The 19,698-nt window shown below is 46.7% G+C and overlaps 1 protein-coding gene across 2 annotated transcripts in view; it reads left to right on the top strand.

Annotated features, from left to right (window-relative positions):
- Positions 1 to 19,698, top strand: part of LOC119372421 (egalitarian protein homolog) — a 51,906-nt gene that overhangs the window by 8,646 nt on the left and 23,562 nt on the right. For both annotated transcript variants that reach the window (XM_049420260.1, XM_037642902.2), the window contains exons 3-4: positions 11,232 to 11,441; positions 17,939 to 18,154. In XM_049420260.1, coding sequence (XP_049276217.1) covers positions 11,232 to 11,441; positions 17,939 to 18,154 — 426 coding nt within the window. The remainder of the gene's footprint in view (positions 1 to 11,231; positions 11,442 to 17,938; positions 18,155 to 19,698) is intronic.

Below are 19,698 nucleotides of genomic sequence, written 5' to 3'. Positions count from 1 at the left end.
ATATCATGACATGGAGCTCTTTGCCCATCAGTGGCCCTTGCGCCATAAAGCATCATATATCATCATCAGTGTTGTCAGCATACTCGATTCGTGATCTAAGGCGCAATACCTATTCTTCAAGTCTAGCTTTGAGAACACTTTGGCTTGTGTGAGTTCCGGCAGTATGTCCTCTATTATTGGCAGTGGGTTCTGTTCTCTCCTGAAAGCTTAGGTGAGTGTCCTTGGGTCGTTGCATACCCGTAGCTCAGCTGACTTCCACACCACAACCATGCACTTGACCCACTTTGTTGGCTCATCTACTCTGGTGATGACCTGTTGCTGTTGAAGCTCTTTACGTGTTCGCTGTAGTATATGCAGTTTGATGCTTCCTGGTATGTTGCCGACTCCTTAGATGCTTGATGCACAGCCCCTGGGAAGCTACCTTCTTCTTCATTGAACAATTCTGGGTACTTGTCAGTGATGGCGTCTTTCAGCGTCGTTTGGCCTTGTGCAGTCATAGACTCCAGGTCTTAATAAGGCCCATCTTTCCTGACATGTCTTTACACAACAAGGGTGCTACGTGTTCCTCTACCACAACAAACTTAATGGAGTATAGTACTTCTATTGCATCTTCAGATTTCTCAGGTGGAGTCGACACTTGCCCTTTGGTGTTATTGTAGTACATCTTCAACTGTTTAGGGACTTCCTCTAATCTCTGCAGTGTGCATATCTTTCAGGGGTAACATTTACCAAGGATCTGCTCTCAACTTGGAGCCTGATCTGTTCATTGCTGTTTTTTATTTCTAGTGTCGCGAAGATTCCATCTTTTTTCCTCGCACTGCCAAGATGTCTTCGGAGTTTGAGTCGCTTTCTTAGATAGCTCGAATGCTGCTTTTGGTCTTGCATTGTTTTGCAAAGTGGTTTCACGACCTGCAGTTGCTGCACTCTTTTTCTCCTGCTGGACATAAAATTTTTTTGGAAATGTGGTTAAAACTGCTCGAAAAATACAAGGACAGGCGGAAGAAATGAGCAGGGCACCACGGGTGCAGAGGTGCACCCGTGCGGCCTTGCTCGTTCCTTCCGCTTGTCCTCGTTTTTATTGCGCAGTTTTAACCTCACTCAAAGTATGAACCAACTAGCCCGCAAGAACGTCCTACTTGAAAATGTCAGCTGTTCCACAATACCTGCTTGTTTTCGTTTGTGCAGTGACAGTTCTTGTCACACTCTTGTGCTCTGTTGCCTTGACTGTGTGCAGAGGGTCGGCGTCTTGGCTCGAAGTTGTCACGTATCTCTGGAGTGCTCGCATTCAGAGGGACTGAGAGGCATGAGGTGGCGGTGGCACAGTGAACATTACTTTATCTAACGAAACAAACATCACGCAAACCAAACCTATGCAAGCAGCACTAACAAACACAATATGCATTTATTTCCATTTCTACGTCACGGCGAGCTCGCCAGCCGAATCTAATAAATAACCAGTAACATGACAAATTCGTCTACTTAGGACAGCTAGTGACCGCGAAGCCGAACCATGGGACTGAAGTAACTAGAATAAGAATGGGGTGGAGCACATTCGGCAAGCATTCTCAAATCATGAATGGTAATTTACCACTATCACTCAAGAGGAAGGTATATTAACAGCGGCATCTTACTGGTACCTACCTACGGAGCACAAACCTGGAGGCTTACAAAGAGGGTTCAACTTAAGGTGGTAGGCCACTCAAAATAAAAAAATTTTTTTAAGAGCAGCCAGCGTTGAAATTATTTTTTCTTCAAAACAAGTATGTCTAATTTAACTTACCCAGTCATTTATAGTGTAAAATATTGAATATTTATTTATTTGGAGGCAATCTTTGTCAAAAATTGCGTTAAAAGTGGTAGTCACGCCAGCCGTGATAAGTGACTAATTGGTGGCTTAATTTAGTAAAGCTTTGGCATTAATGTAACTAAAGGTTGGAGCTATGCAATGAACTAGGATAAATATTATGCAGTAAATATCAAGGAAGTAATGTTAAAAAAACCAAAAAGACGGGGAAAAAGAGCAAGTTTAGCTGTGAATAAAAAAATATTCCATCAATTTCTTTTATTCTAGTTCACTGCACAGATATATATGTTGTAAATTATTGTGCGAAATTTCAGTTCAAAGTACACGCTGAGAAAAAAAAGTTACGAAAGCTTGCGTCACATGATTTGGAGCAAATTCTTATTTTGAGAAAAACGTAAACAAAGATTTCAGAGCTTGCAAAAGGTGTGCGTCCCCCTTGTGGCCGTTTTTAGAGATTTAAAAACAATTAGAAACACAAAGTTATATTTAATGACATCAGGGGCGTAGCGAAGGGGGGGGTTGGGGGGGTTCAACCCCCCCCCCCCCCCCGAAAATTTTTCAGTTTTGCTTGCGTATATAGGCACGCACACATACAAACGCACGCACGAACATACATAAAGTATGGTTGAACCCCCCCCCCCCCGAAAAAAATTTCTGGCTACGCCCCTGAATGACATCCTCTTATGTAACAGTCAAAATAAAATTTATAAAGTATTTTGAACATCATTAATATAGACGAAACAACACTTACTTTTGAAACCAACACAATGCGATTTTGGTTTCGCTATACGAGGAGACGGTATGGAAAACTTGCTGTAGCTCGCAAACTAATGATGATAGGAGGATAATTTTTGTTGCAACATATTTTTGAATGTTTGGGCGTGCTCAGAAAAACAAACTAAAAATTGATCTCACGAAAAAAAATTGACTTTTGAAGGTGGCCTACCACCTTGAGCTGAGGACAACACAGTGAAGGAAAATGATAGGTGTAACCTTAAGGAACAAGAAGAGAGCAGAGTGGGTCAGGAAATAAACGGGTATTAAGGACATCATAGTCAAAGTGAAGAAGAAGAAATGGACATGGGCAGGGCATGTAGCATGTAGGCAAGATAACTGCTGGTCATTAAGAGTAACTGACGGGATTCCAATAGAAGGCAAACGCACTAAGGGGAGACAGAAAGTTAGGTGGACAGATGAGATTAAGAAGTTTGTGGGTAATGGCCGCGAGATCGAGCGGAGTTGCCGCCTGGCGGCTACTGGCTGAAGCGCGCCTAGTGTGAATTGCTTCCGGCGTCATCTACTAGCCACGTTGTGTTTGCATGTGCATGTGCGTCATGCACGTCATAAAAGGGCAGTTCCGTTATGTTAGCGCAACTTTAGCTGCTCGTAAGTATGCCTAACACGATGTACAGCATTTGGCCTTGCTCGGCTGTATATGCATTGTATTAAGATCAGTGAGTGCCACTTTTGAGGAGGCTGTGTATTGTCATCGTTCCCTCCGTTCACCACAGTCATTTCAGTGTGGGTGCCGCTTTCTGGTTCAGGTACATCGTGAAGCTCACTTGGCATCATCCCAAATATGCGGAGTATTAGTGTGTGAATGCAGCGTTTTAGCGACTCGGTGGTAAACAAAAATAAGGTGCTATAGGCCATGCACTTTTGTGCTGTTAAATGTATAACTGCACCACTGTAGGTTATTGGTTATGCGATGAGCTTAAGTTGTGCTTAAGATGTCCTTTTATTGTACGGTCGTGGTCCTACTACAGAGAAATATTTCTGTGAAATGAAGCCTGACACATCGGTACTTGAACTGTCCGCTAAAAAAACAGAAAATTGAATGCCACGGAACGGAGTTGCCATGCTTAATTTTAACTTGGGTCAAAATTTATGCAGAAACACCTGTGTGCTTAGATACAGGTGCGCCTTAAAGGGGTACTGACACAAAATTTCGCGGCCGAGATAGCCTGCTGGATCGATTCCCATGTACGTGTGTGTACCATCTGCAAAATATCGACAGCGAATAAAGCTTGGAAGGTATTTTATATGAATTTTGAAGTTCGCGAGCGCGATCCAGCATTATAGGCCGCACCTGGTGCATTGACACCCTCGGAGGTGACCCGAGGTGACCCCCCTACTTCCCCTACGTAACCGTTGCAGCCGGTACAAGTTATGATGACGTCGTAGCCGCCATTTCTGTTTTGATGCGCTTCCCGACGAATCGCTCCTCGCCAGCGGGTCAAACCTGAAGTGATTCACCACGTCGAAAATTCCTTCCATCTCCGCCGCAAGAAAATCGTCGCCATCAGACGACAATGAGCCTGACGACGACAGACCGCGCGGAAATGCGTCGCTGTTCCGTGTGCTCACGTGACCGAGCGTTTCACTCGCTAGGTGGTGATAGTTGCACCAGGCGGCTTGTCGTTTTTGGAGCTCTGTCAAACCGAAACTGAGGCTGTGTCGGTAATGAGGAGCTTGTAATTAATTATCTGTCGCGCACTGCAGCAAACGATGTGCCATGTTATGATTAACAGGCCCCCAGCAACACATTGCAGCAAAAAAACGCGGGGCGAAAATTTTTGTGTCAGGACTCCTTTAAAGGTACACTAAAGAGCAAAATGATTTTTCTCGTATTACTAAACTACTCTTTCACGATACCAAAAACTTCAGGCTTGTTGCGAGAAGACTCTTTGTAAGCAAAAAATCACGCGAAAAGAAAATGTGGGTGGCGACGCCACCTTGAAGTTTCCGCACCATTCGCCATGACATCACACATTTTGACGGCACCGACTAGGGCCTACATAATTCCTAAATGGTAAAAATGAAGTACACTGTCTTTTGAGGAGGCTATAGAGTTAACATACCAAGTTTGAGGAAATTTTGTTGAGCAAATGGCGCCAAAATACGATAAGTATGCTTTGAAATCCATGATGTCACACATGGAGATTTTGGCGCGAAATTTAAGAATGAAACTTTGAACTTCATTTTCTCCTATATTAATACACCTATGATGGTGAAATTAATGACATTATAGTTCTCAAAGTATAATGTATCAATCTAAACCGATTCATTGTTTCTCTTTAGTGTCCTTTTAAAGAACCCAGATGTTCAAAATTAATTCAGACGGTGTGCCTTACATTTATGTCGTATAATTTTACACAAAACCTCGTCTTTTTCTTTACATTATCTTGAGTGTGTGGTGTTATAGATTGACGGAAGGCAGCAGACATTATTCGTTGGAAAAAAAAAATGCTTGTTTCCTAAAATAACCAGATCTTTGTTGCATCACTGTTGCATCATGACCATGTCCACTGACATGCATGTAATCAATCAGTGAGTGAAAGCTCTGTGCTGAAGTGTTACCTTTTTATACTGTTACTGGAGCAAGAACAAGTGCGTACGTGTTAAACGTCTCCATACCACTAAAGCGCTGTCAGCCACTTAGCTCTCCTGATAAACTTATCAACTGTCCTACATTTCATGGAGAACTGAATAAGAAAAAAAGAATTGTGTATGTGTATTTGTGCAAACAGTGCTATTGAACTCATGACACAGGAATACGAGCTTTCTTTCTTTTTGGTATCCAGATGAGCAAGAAGTAAATACTTCAGTAGTTCAGTCGCACTACAGCAGCGCGTAGTGCAACACAAGCTAAACACGTACAAATAAAACAACAAAAAAACGTCACATAGTGTGACAGCCCAGACTGTCACTCGAGCAAGCATCCCTTTCATTGGCAGATTGCACTTCTCTCACTAGTAATAGTAACGTTGGATGGGCTTCGTGCATTGATTTGGCAATGAAAAGCGTAGATATTACCAGTAAGATGCAGCCAACACATTTTATTCGCCGACAGTCGGCTGAAACCACTCATAATGAAGCGCCGCTAGAGTGTACTAGAATGGGGGAGTGGGTCCACTGGGGTGGGCGGCAAGCAGCGAGGAGCAAAAATCACTGAAAATTTGCGGTGGCACTGCAGTCGCCTTCACCTGAAGCTGCCGTCTGCTCCGGCGGTTGGAACAATGGTCATGGTGGAGCTCTGGCGAAAGTGCCAAGCTATTGTCTGCTCGACACGGCATTGTCTTTTCAACCCGCTGCCGCTCGCATGTTGTTTTTACCGTTTGTTCACTAGCTTCTTTCTTTTAACCTTGTTGGTGCAAAAAACAATCAAATTAAATGAAGGTAACACTGTCTTTATTAGCTACGAGCAGGGTATTTAGCGACATAAATGTATTGACTTCCTCTAATTGAATTATTCCCGAGTCACGGTGCAACGCCGTCCACGACTTTGCACGAGCCCTGCGGGCTACGCTTGAGACGCGACTGATGCGCAATTGCCACGCTGCCACCGCGTGCGGCCATAACCATGCCAACAACAGTGATAACCATGGTAACCATAGTGACCTTCAGGTGAAGGTGATGGTGGCGGCGTCTGGATTTTCAGAAAAAAACGCCTCAGCGCGGAGCCCTGTGTGGACCAACTCCTCCATTCTAGTACACTCTAGCGTCGCTGTGCGGATTTGTATACGCAGCGCCGACCGCCTGCCCACACGACTGCGGTGACGGTGCTGTCACCTATGGCCCGATCTCGGGGTGAAAAGCATGGCAGTAGCAAGCACAGGGGATTGGGTTGATTGGCGGAACATGGGAGAGGCCTTAGCCCTGCAGTAGGCGTAGTCGGGCTGACGATGGTGACAAATAATGCAATATAACGCCAATATAACACACAGAGAACATAACACATACAGTGTACTGCGAATGCGGTGTCGCCGACGTCCGACTCACTACGAGGGCCCGTGGGAAATAGCCACGGTATCACATCCACTGAGCTGACCGTCAGCGAAGGCACAGAACTGTTCTTCAAGTGCCCCCATAACCTTGCTCCCGCCAGGCAGTGCTGCTGGCGCCACCACGCAATACAACACCACCTTTCACTCGGCAACGTTTACTACGACTACAGGGTTCGTACGGGACCTTGAAAACCTTGAAAACCTTGAAAACCCTTGAATTGAAAAAGTACATTTTCAAAACCCTTGAAGGTCCTGGCATTGTATTGTGTCCTTGAAGACCCTTGAAATTTGGGACCAGTGCAGTGTAAAGTTCACAGTGCCACATGCTTTTTGTTGTAAATTAGTGTCGATGCGGCAAACTTGCCATTTCGGGAACAATACGCCGGCATGAGTTTGCATGTACTCTAATTCTTCATGCCTTGTCCTATCGTTCGTTTCACTCCACATTCGTCAGTGCATCTTGTCTCTCTCTTTCCTTATCCCCTTATGACTTCCCTCTTCTATCCTTCATTTATGCTGCTTTTTTCCCTGTCAAGCGAGCGATGCATGTGGTTAGTACACTGTAACAATGTCAAGCTTTGATAATACTGGAAAAGTCTCAGCACCTGTGCTGTACATTTGTTGTTTGTTATGAACTACTTGAGATCGCATCAAGGCTACACTTTTGTATGGTATAATAATACAGTTAAAGCTCGATCTAACAAAACTTCATCCTACGTAGTTCCCAATCTTGCATTCCCTGGCAGGTACTCATAAGGTTCAACGTTGTCTACCCAAATTAACGAAACTGTTGGAACTAAAACTGATTTAACGAAGCTTTTTCTGAAATAAATTAGGGAAAAGAAGTGCTTATTTCTTTCTAATTTTTACACAGATGGGATTTTTCTTCGAGCGGGGGGCTAGCGCTATTGCGTTAAAGCATCACTCGTAGTCATGACCCAGGTTTTATTTTGACAAAGCTGCATGCCGCCCACATGCACAGAACAGTAGACTCAACAGTCGCGCTGTTATGTACCAGGTAGGGCTACGAGTTATGGTGGTTTATCGATCCTGTCAATGCTCCCACAGGAACACTACTGTGTGCTTTCATTATTTTTTCATGATTTATGCGACAGATGACACTAATCGTCTCCTCACAATTTTTTTGCTCGCCCTGTTTGCATAATTACTGCATTCGTTCTCCCTGTATTTGCATTTCGGCTGCATGTCATATTTCATGTGACTGTCTACCTGGCCTGCATAGCCTGGACCACATCTGTGAGGCTCAATGTTCGGTACACCTGAGCAGCTTTTCACATGAGCATGCATGAGTTAGTGGCAAAAACAATGCCGTGGTAGATTTGGGTGTCTCTATACTACAGTTTTAGGTTTTGAAGGACTGAAAAGCCCCTTTCTCAGTTTTACAAACTTCCCGATTTAGCAAAGTAATTTGAGCGTGGTGATGACTGTTAAATCGAGTTTAACTGTATACGTATAAGTTCTGTAAATTCAATTGAAACATTGTTGTAGTAAAAAATCATCATTTGGATGCCGTTTTTTTAGTCCTTGAAAAACATGTGATGGGCTCTTGAAATTTCTTGAATATCCTTGAATTTTCACCTTTGAAACCTGTACGAACGCTGCACGAATCCGCCGGACGCGCATGCACCATGAGGCGAGAACGACTTTACAGGGGGTGATAGCACCCCTGCAACTCCTTACAGAAGTGCTTGGCTCTTGTCTGAACGCATTGAGCTGCTTCACTGAACTAAAATTAATTTTGTGCTTATGATATGTCATGTGATGTTTTTCATCGGGCAATATAAGTAAGCAAGTGCGGAAATAAACATTATGTTGGAAGTTAGCGCCTGTGTTGCGCGTCCTCTTCTTGTGTCCCCATTCATTCAGCGCTACTTATCATCGTCAGTATGTACCAACAAGCCCAAATTTCAACAGTGCTGAGAAAAACAGCTTCCATTTCTCCCGGGACAAGACTGTTGCTGTAGTGTATTCTAAGAAAAGAGGCTTGCAGCCTCTTTTTCTTGCAGCCTCCAATCCTTGAACTGAATGAAACAGTATTACCAGTCAAACAAGAGCATGAGCATTTAGAAGTCATATTTGATAAGAAACTTAACTTTCTAACACGCATTACTAGTCTAAAAGTTAAAGCGAATAGGGCACTCAACATCCTTACAGTTCTGTTGCGGAAGCGCTGGGGCGCTGACCATAAGTGCCTCATGCGCATCTATCGTTAATTGGTGTGTAGCAAATTAGATTATGGTAATGTAGTTATGGTGCAGCGAGACAGTCCTACCTCAAAAGGCTAGACCCTGTACATAACAAAGGGATGCGCTTGGCAACCAGTGCCTACCGGACCTCACCGCTTCCCAGTGTCTACTCTGAGAGCAATGAACCGGCACTGGACGGCAGAAGAACGCAGCTAATGCTTACATATGTCCTAAGAGTTCGTTCATTGCCAAACCACATATGCTGCAACATTATCACTTACCGTGACAGACTACGCCATTGCACTAACAAACCATATGTAGTAAAACCACTCGTGCTCGGGTTCGAAGAAAAATGTTGCGAGTGTAACGTCCCTACAGATGCACTTTCTGTTATTAAAAGGCCAAGAAGATTGCCTCCTTTGAACAACTTTACCGAATTTCTTAACTTCTCATTGACACATCTTAAAAAACAAAATACAAGACGTGAACACACTTTACAAGAATTTTATATTGATGGTTTCAAGACTGCTAGATATGTCGGAAGCAGTGTGGTCCAATGTGCGTGAGAACGAACAGTCAGATTACCACAGTTTGTTTCAGTTTTTACGGCTGAGTGTTATGCCTTGTGGATGGCAGTAAAAAGGATTTAAAGTGCTAAATACGAGAAAACAATCATTTTTACGGATTCCTTGAGCACATAGAAGGCCCTCATACACGTTATCAATACGAACCATTCATTGGCAACATTTTACACACATTATTGCGTCTAAGTGAAGGACAAATTACTCGTGTCACATTGGGGTACCCGGAAATGAAATTAGTGTGCAACAGCAACGAAAGACTTTAGTATCTCAAAAGTAAATGTTCCTGTTGGGGATAGTATGCACGCAAATTATACAGCGCTAACATATAAATGGCAGCGGGAATGAAATATGATAGGCAACAATAACTTTAACTAATCAAGCCATTCCTAAGTGAACGAAAGTCATGTTACCACCAAGAATGTTTTATCGAATTAATCCTTTGCCGTCTTCGAATTGGTGACACGCAAACCACCCATAATTGCCTATTAAAACAAAAACAGCAGCCAACATGTGATAAATGCGATGAACCGCTAACAGTGGTGCACGTTTTGCTTACGTGTCCACATTTGGAAGCACAGTGAAGAAAACATTTTCACTCATTGTACAAGTTACGCATTCCAGGTCACCCCATGCTCATTCTAGGAGATGATGCGCTTTTCATAACTAGCCACGCTTTTCATATTTTTTTGTTTCTTTTGGGAATGGTCGGTTTTCTCTTTTTTGGTCACTGTATAGTATATTGTTAATTTTCATAATAAATTAGTTTATATTCATTTGCAATACCGCAGGTTATAAAATACACCATGCAGATTCTCCTTTCAGAATTGTCTAAGTGGTGCCTAAATGTGTGCTACTAATGATTAGTGTGTAAACGCCCTCTCCATCATATTAATAGAAGTAGAATTTTCCCATCTCATCAGCACTCTGAGGGTGTGTCTTATGGCACTTGTTTTCTCACCCCTTGTTTATCTTAAATCTTGCTTTTTTGCTTTCTGCCCTTGACAAGACAAGCTGGATCAGGTGACATATATATATATGTATGATTTCCCTCCCAATAAATCGTAGGTGCGAGTGTGCACCTGCCATATTCTGTTAAAAATTAACGAGTACCAGCTAGCCCAATTATCTGTGCTATTGCTACTAATGACCTGCTGTTTCGTTACTCTGTGATGCTGTGTTGACGTGAGTAGTGCACGTGTTGTTTCCCGAATATGTGCAGTATCATGCACTTGTATTTCCCGCACTTTCACTGTAATGCAGCCTGGAATGTTATTGCGGGGCAGCTTCAGCACGCTGCCCTGAATTTTTGTTTTGGAGTGTTAGCATTTGGAACAGCCCAACTCCTGATGCATCTCGCGACCAGCAAAACCCATGTGGTATTTGGCATTTTCGGGAATAAGTTTTGACTAAGTTGGAATGTGCCTCCTTGTTAGCTTTACATGTTTTCCTAGAGAGGGATTTCATGGAAAATGCTCTCCTTATACTTTTGCTTTCTGCTGCTCGTGCTATGCATTCATGTGTTCCAGATATATTGGCACTCTGCAGACTTGGGTGTTTAGCCCAGTGGGCGAGACACTTGACTTCTGTGTGTGGGGGCGTAGCTTTGAAGCCCAGCACCACTAAGAAAATTTTGTTTTATACGTTATTTCTTTGGTGAAATTTCTTTCCTGTGATGGACAGCGAGTTTTCTCGTTGAGTCTGCATAGGAGTGCTTGCGCATTTAAAAGATGTATGTGTATGCTGTTGGCTTTGGGGTTGCACAGATTAGTCAGGCATCAGTGTCTTTTGTGTTTTGTGCTGGCTTAATAATTACATGAGATTAATGCACAGCAAATGTCCCTATTGCCAGGTGGCAGAGGAGGCGCCCCTGGACTCTGGATTGCGTGACCAACTGACGTCCATCTTTGAGACGTTCCTGCGGTCACGGGGTGGGTCAGCCAGCCTGGACGCCTTGTATGGGCACCTGACCTCGCGCTTCAGCCGCGACACCTACTCACGCATGATGCAAAGTCCGCAGGACCTGTCGGCATTCCTACGCATGAACACCCATCGATTTCAGGCAAGCTACGAACATTTTCAGTTGTTAGGCATGTTCATTGTTGTTGACATAACGTTGAAATGCCTGTTTCAAGTTTGTGGCCGCGTAGCGAATGGACGCCAACAAGAAAGTGGTTTGCAGGAGAGTGCTTGCCACGTGGAATGCGGGGGCACGAGATAGATAAAAGAATATAATCTGGACAAGCTGAGGCATTTGGCCTCTATCTAAAGGCTTGCCCATCTACAATGTCAAAGCCTGCTCTTTGTACGAGAAGGCTGTCTGTGCTGTGACACAAAAGGACTGTGTGGGAGGAGATGACAGTGGTCAGGTTGAGCACTAACTTTGAATGATCTGCTTGAAAAACACAATAACGCGAGAGCAAAATGTGCATGTTTGCAGCAATTACATTATGAGTACTGCATCATGTAAAAATACTAGAACATCCAGCAAAATACTAGAATCTAAGTGACACAAACCCTCTTTGAAACATGCGTGCTTGCGCTTGTCTATGTGTAAGTTTGTGTATGCAATGTCCGTGTGTTTATGCCTGTTATCGGCATGCTGTGGTAATACTCATGAGTACTTTCATTGAAGGGGCGCTGCACCACTTTTCTAAGTAATTGTTGAATGGCTTCATTAAAAGAGCCTATTGCCTCACGAATCGACTGTCACAAAAATGTTTCGAATCCATCAAGTACAAGTGGAGTTACAGGGGTTTGTCGCACACTTCAAGTGCTTTCCTTTCGTACCAGCGAGCGCGTTACAAGCTACACAGGGAGGCGAATGACAAGTGGGGCAAAGAGATGTATCTGTTCGTCAGCACACATCATGGCGTTGAGCACGTTCTTTTGTCTTTTTTTCTTCGAACGTGTGGTTTACTTTCAGTGAAGGAGGAATAAACTTTATTGATACAGTCGAACACGGATATATTGAACCCACATATATCGAATTTTCGGCTATATCGAACTCGTAAATTATCCCCTTGAAAATCCTTTGTAAAAGTATAGAAATTCGCACGTCTATATTGAACGGTATTTTTACCCACCATCGGATATATCGAACGCCGCGCGACTGGAAGGCGCGCTTCGGCACTCGCTGAGCCCCGCAACTTTCGCGGCACCGCGCCTCAGCCGACACCCGAAATGCTCGAAAGACGTAAGGGCGAGAGGACTCGGACTGTACTCCTGCTGGGCGCGTTCTCCAACTTGTGGAACGGCCTTTTGTTTTCTTTGTTTTCTCTCTCTTTTTCCTATGCTCTCCGCGTTACCGTCGGCTCGGAGAGCAGGAACGAAGGAGCTGGCGGCCTCCTCCTTTCGCCTTTTCTTTCTTTTTTGTTGCTGTTTTGTGAGTTTTGATCAGCCAATCACAGCCCGCCCCTTTCGTATTTGCTCAACCACCCACAGCTCTCGCCTTTCGTACATCGCTGCTGCCCTCGCAGGTAGCCCGGGCGCCCGGGTAGCCATCGCCGCCATCGCGACTGATCGCGAGCGCTTTGTTGGCGGAGTTCACCTCCGTGAGTTGTCGCATACCAACGCATTCCTCTTTTGCGTGCGTGCTCCCCTGCGAGCTCGAAAACATTGAGCTGAAGTTTCTGCTGGCCAACACGACAGCGAAGCTGCAACTGCTCAACCAGGGCATCATCAAGTCCTTCAAGGTGGGCTGAAGGTTGACCTGTTTGGTGCCATTCAAATGGTGACGGGCGCCTGGCGAGACGTGAAGACGGACACTGTGGCCAACTGCTTCCGGAAGGCAGGCTTCGTGACGGCGGAACTTGCGGAAACCAGTGAAGACGGCGAAAACAAGCGCATAGATGACGCATATTCACGAGTTGTCGTCTTTCTTCCCGGCTGCCATTCCACCCGAAGCGTTTGTGGACGATTTTGAGGAAGCGGCCTGCAGTGTTCAGGCTGTTGCGAGCCTCGCTGACGAGGACATTGTAGCAGCGGTCGCAGGGACCCAGGATGCCCAGGCCGGCAGCTCAAGTGGCGACGAAGATCGTCTGGACGAGGCGGCATCTACACGCGGGTACTCCGCCGCTGAAGTGGCCCAGCGTTCGGCTCGATTCGCCGTTTTTGCGGCAACATGGAAGGAACCAGGCTGTCACACCTGGACAGCCTCGATAAGATCAAGGCCAACGTCTTCAACTTTATTTCGAAGACGAAGAAGCAGGCCAAGAGAAGCAATTTTTTTTCGTGCAAATAAAACATTCTGTTGCATCGTGTGTGTGGAATTAGTTGTCGTTCTTGAATGCGTGATTGTAGGTGATCATCTGCCACTGGTAAGGTCTTGGGGCCTGTATTTCTTTATATCAAATTTTTTATATATCGAACTAATTCGCGATCCCCTTCGAGTTCGATATACCTGTGTTCGACTGTAATAAATGGGAGTGGGAATGGGGGAGTTAGGCTGGAACCAGGGGGCCGCCACACTAGCAGACCAGTTTGCTGGCCTGGTCTGTATGTGCTAGTTTGTGCTTCTTAAGGGCCTCTCCCAGGCTTCTGGTGAGGGTGTGGGAATCGAGCGCGCCCTTCCCTTTGGCGCCTCGTTCCCCAGCTAGCGCGCGTGTTGGCCCTGCGCGGCTCGAGCGCCGGGGACCGCCGTTAATCGGCAGTATGGCGACCACGGCGGCAGCGCCAGGCCTCTTTGGTTTGTGCGAGCCATGTGTCGGCTTCCCGGTGCGCGGGCACGCGTCCGGGCATGCCTCGACATGCTCACATGCTCACGCCACCAAGCTAGCTTACGTCACTGCGCAACGCCCGTCCTCATTGGCCGCCAGTGACAACCCCCTTCCCCCTTGAGCTCGCTTCTGTCTGGCGCGGGCTTGCCCGCGTGAGACGCACTCAGGCTGGCACGAGAGGTTGACGCGCTGCTCTGGCAGGCGGCTTCTTGTCCGTGCGCTGCTGCCCTTTGTGTGGTAGTCGTAGCGCCGCTGGCAAGCGTACTCGGTCGGTCTTGCAGAGTTCCCTTTACGGCCTGCAAGCTCGTGACTGTCGTACTGTGCTGCATCTTGGGTTAATAAACCCTTGTTTGTTGACATCCTGCCTCGAGTGCCTTTTCTGCGCCGTGCCGGAGTCGACGAACCCGGCCGTAGCGTCTTTGTTCGCTGCGGCAGTGGAGAACGTCGCGTCCCTTCACGGTCGCCTCGTAGGGTAAGCTTCGTGCTAAACCTATCTCCACAAGGGAGATGGCTGCAGAAGCTCCTCGGGGGACGGGTTGTTGGGGCACCCCCATAATTTGCGGTCTTGTTCTGCCGGTGCTAGGCCACAGTTAATACTTTTGCAGCTTCTCATCTTTCATTATTTCAGCCAGCCTTCTCGGGCTGAATATACTGTAACGGGGTTGTGATGTCAACGAAGGCAGCAGTCGGCGTGTCCAAGATGAAACTCTATTTCGCCGAACTTGTGGCTGGGAAACAGTCAAACTACAGCAATACACACTGCACACTGATAGCGGCGAACAGAGCATCGGCCGTCGATAATCTGCTCTGTGGTAAGGCGCGTCGGCTTTTATACATGCGACATCGAACGTTCGAGTCTTATCGTTGGTGGCCGCGTTAGTTCGAGAATAATCTCAACTGTTCGCGTTTGCGCGCTCAAGCCAGAGGCGTAGCCAGAAATAATATTTTTTCAAGGGGGGGGGGGGGGGGGGTTCAGCCATATTTCATGTATGTTCGTGTGTGTGTTTGTATGTATGCATGTATATATTGCCGCATCCATATTTGTGTCTGTCTATACGCTGGCGATGACAAGGAAGACAACCGGTGCGCTCGAGAGGCGCAGCGGGAAAGACTGAAAAAGAAGACGTTCTTGGCGGCTGCACGCCTTCAGCGCTATCTTGGAGTACGACACGCCGTACGCCTTTCTGAATAAAGCCCCCGTGTTTTATAACCCGCGACACTGGTGGAGGTGCGGGGTATAAAACACGGGGGCACGAGAGAGTAGTTGCCTACGCTAGCAGAACCTTGTCCCGTGCTGAGTCCAACTACTCAACAACTGAGAAGGAATGTCTGGCTGTCGTTTGGGCAGTTGCAAAGTTTCGCCCGTATTTATATGGCCGCGCTTTCCAAGTGGTAAGCGACCACCACACCCTGTGTTGGTTGACCAACATGAAAGACCCGTCTGGACGTTTGGCACGCTGGAGCTTACGGCTTCAAGAGTACGACATGACCGTAGTCTACAAGTCGGGAAGGCAGCACTTAGATGCCGATTGCCTGTCAAAATCACCGATTAAACCACCGAGCCCAGAGGATGATGAATGCGCAGGCTTTTTAGGAGTTGTCGATGCGGCTGTCATCTCCCGGCAACAGCAAGACGATCCGGAGCTCAACTCACTAATCGACTTCTTGAATGGACGAGCCACGAATGCGCCGAAAGTGTTTTCGAGAAATTTATCAGCATTCTACTTGCATAACGGAATTCTCTATAAAAAGAATTTCTCATCAACAGGCAAAAGCTATCTGCTGGTAGTTCCGGAAAGCCTCCGCAAAGAAATTTTGCAAGCCTGTCATGACGAAGCCACGTCGGGCCACCTCGGTTTCACAAGAACATTGACACGTATCAAAGAAAAATACTACTGGCCAAGAATAGCAGTGGAGGTGAAGCATTAAGTGCGAACATGCATTGACTGTCAGCGGCGCAAGGTACCACCGGTCAAACCCGCTGGGCTATTACATCCCGTTCCAGTACCGGAAACTCCGTTCGCTCAAATTGGCATGGACCTTTTGGGCCCATTTCCAACATCGGAGAGCGGTAACAAATGGGTTATAGTGGCGACGGACTACCTCACCCGATACGCCGAGACCAAGGCGATTCCGAGCGGCACTGCAGCTGAAGCGGCCCGGTTCTTCATTGAGAACATCGTGCTGAGACATGGTGCTCCCGCGGTCGTGATAACAGACAAAGGTACCGCGTTTACAGCCGAGCTGTTGTGCACTGTGCTTACGCTCAGTGGTACAGCGCATAGGAAGACGACAGCTTATCACCCACAAACAAATGGACTTACGGAACGACTGAACAAGACTATCGCCGACATGCTTTGCATGTACGTTGACGTGGAACACAAGAATTGGGACAGGATTTTGCCGTACGTCACATTCGAGTATAATACGGCACGCCAACAAACAACAAAAATGACACCGTTTGCACTGATTCACGGCAGAGACGTAACTACGATGCTTGATCCTATGCTGCCTCATGACTGTGATTCAGAGACGGACGCTGCAGATTTCACTGAGCGCGCCGAGGAAGCAAGACAGCTTGCCCGCGTCAGAATAACTAGCCAGCAAGAACTTGACGCTCAACGGTACAATCTCCGCCATCAATTCGTCACCTTTAAGCCCGGGGAAAGAGTCTGGGTTTGGTTCCCTGTACGACGGCGAGGCCTCTCGGAGAAACTTCTGCGCCGATACTTCGGACCCTACAAGGTTCTGCGCCACCTTAGCGACGTCACATACGAAGTCGTCGCTGACGGCTCTTCTTGTTCAAAGCGCCGCCAGCATCTGCCTGAGACAGTGCACGTGGTACGCATGAAGCCGTACTTTTCTGAGTGATGTGACCGCCCACTCGCTAACTGCGCATCGACTGCTACTTCGTGAGCATCGAGACAATGCTCGCTCTGGGGGGAGGGTAATGCTGCGTCCATATTTGTGTCTGTCTATACGCTGGCGACGACAAGGAAGACAACCGGTGCGCTCGAGAGGCGCAGCGGGAAAGACTGAAAAAGAAGACGTTCTTGGCGGCTGCACGCCTTCAGCGCTATCTTGGAGTACGACACGCTGTACGCCTTTCTAAATAAAGCCCCCGTGTTTTATAACCCGCAACAATATATACGTAAGCAAAATTGAAAATTTTCGGTTTGACACCCCGCCCTCTTAGCTACGCACCTGGCTCAAGCCTATAAGATTAATCTGGAAGGTTCCCAGACATTAGGGCGCGGCTTGCGCAAGTGGCGGCTACGTGTGCAACGGACTGGTTACATAAGAATGACGAAAAGAAGCACGCGTGGCAATATCCAGCTAATCTTATGGTGCACACAAAACTGGCACTTTCAGTTTTGATTTCGTAGATGATGGGTGGTCTAACATTTTTGCTTGTATCTTTCGAAAGAAGCTGTGTAGACAGAAACTTTATTAAGCAAAAGGATGTGCGTAAAGAGCGCATTTAACAAGACCAAACACCAGAAAATTACATTTTGAAAAAAATTTGCGTTTTCCACTGGCCTCATACCTTGAAGCCATCATTTTCTTTCCCTTTCTGAACCCTTTTCCAAATCTTTAGGTGTGCACATTTATTTTAATTTATTTTTGTAAGGGCTGCCACAGTGGCTCGGTGCTTATGGTGCTGAGATGCGGCGGTCGCATTTCGATGGAGGCAAATTGCTAGAGGCCTGTGCAATGCTTGTTGAAGAAACCCAGGTGGTTCCTCCACTATGGCATCTTTCATAGCCTGAGTCCAGCCAAGCCAACCATGCGCGTCATTCTCATTGATACTTGCCCTAGAGTGATCACTGGTTCAATGCAGATTCAGGCCAGTGTGGTGACACTGATCGAGAGGACACAACCGGAACCTGCCGCCACACCATCACGTGGCAGCATCCAGCAGAGGCTCAAATCGCATATCCTCAAGGCAGTGGCCGACAACTCGGCCATGGACCACAAGATGGCTGGTGTCAACTCGGCACGTGAGCAAGACCAGACCCTGGGCGACATGCTGCGAGGAGTACGTGTCATCACCAAGGTGTGTTTACTCCTTCTCAATTAGCATGGTTCACTTGTAAAGCATTGAGGCTGTTATGATTCAGCAAAAGAATGCTTCCTTGAACAGATAAGTTAGGGCTTTTTGAAGTTCCATTTAGCCTTTTAGGGCTCAACATACACATCACCCACGCACTTCCGGTTGATGGAAAATTGGGTTTTCTTGACCTGATGTTAAATTTTGGTGATGAGCATGTGTGCTGGGTGGAAAAACCACTACAGTCGAGCCCGACTATATCGAACCCGTTTACATCAAATTATCCCGTATATCGAACAATTTCTAAACACGGTAAATTTACATTGAGAATATATAGCAAAAGTTACTGTTAAATCGAACGAAAATAGCAACGACAACCGATATATCAAACTCCATGTGCCTCAAAAGTGCCCCAGCAAGTTGGCTTTCCCTCGCGGTGGCGGGGAAAACTGCTGGCGCCACCCTAGAAAAAGTGGTTTAGACCCGGTTGTGCACGTGTGAACACCCCCCTGCAAGAAATGATCCTGGCCCGCTCGCAGCGCTTACAGCCAATCAGAGGCCGTCGTGCTTTCTCCGAGGTACAGAGGCGGTAGAAGTGAGCGCCATTTTTTCTTTCTTTATGCTTGTGTGCCTGCTGCTGCCTGTTTTCCTCGAGTCCTCATTCAGCGTGGTCCGTGCTGGTGGTGTTGCCTGTTGGTGCTCTGTGAACCTTCGTGTCGGCAGGGAGCTTAAGATCGACTTGCTCGGAGCTCTTTCTATGTTGAGTAGATCGTGGACAGATGTCACGAAGGAGACGATCCAGAACTGCTTTAGGCGTGCCGGCTTCCGTATGCCCGGTGATGACACCCCAAATTCCGATGACAGCACTGAAAACACCGCAGGTGTTTCCACCGAAGTTTGGAGCGAGCTGGCAGAGTTCCCGGGAGCTATCGACGGATCGACATTCGACGAGTTCGTCAGTGCGGGCGATGATGTCGCCATCATGGGTGAGCTACAAGATGAGGACTACGTTGCAGACGTCGTGCCGACCACGGGCCAAAGCGACAACAATAAGGAAATTGACGATGGCCCATTGCCTACATCCTCCGAAGTGATTAGTGCACTTGCGTTGGTCCGGCGCTATTGCGTGAATGTGGAAGGTTGCAGCCTCAGCTGCTCCGACTCGTTGGACAACGTGGAGGCGTGTGTGCTGTCGCAGGCAGCGAAGGCGTTGACACAGAAGAAAATCCAGGACTATTTTGTTCCAAAGTAGGGCACGCAAGTAAGCCACCATATTAATAAAGTACTTTTCTTATTGTTATGTGCCTTTGTGTCAAAATCCTATAGCGGGCCTATATCGAATTATGCCATATATCGAACTAATAAACGTTTTTTGGCGAGTTCGATATACCCGGGTTCGACTGTACTGCCTTTTCAGTCAGCACACTCCAAATTGGTGAAAAGTAGTGAGGCTTGTTTTTGTTTTAGGAATGCCTTGTCAAAGCCATCTTCCCATCTAATGAAGGAGGCAGTGCAGCTTCAAAATCACAATGCTTATCTCTAGTGGGCTA

The sequence above is a fragment of the Rhipicephalus sanguineus genome, chromosome 10 (assembly GCF_013339695.2).
Source record: "Rhipicephalus sanguineus isolate Rsan-2018 chromosome 10, BIME_Rsan_1.4, whole genome shotgun sequence".
Classification (NCBI taxonomy): Eukaryota; Metazoa; Arthropoda; class Arachnida; order Ixodida; family Ixodidae; genus Rhipicephalus; species Rhipicephalus sanguineus.
Note: the sequence above shows the minus strand (reverse complement) of the source record. Positions and strands in the feature narration are given on the sequence as shown.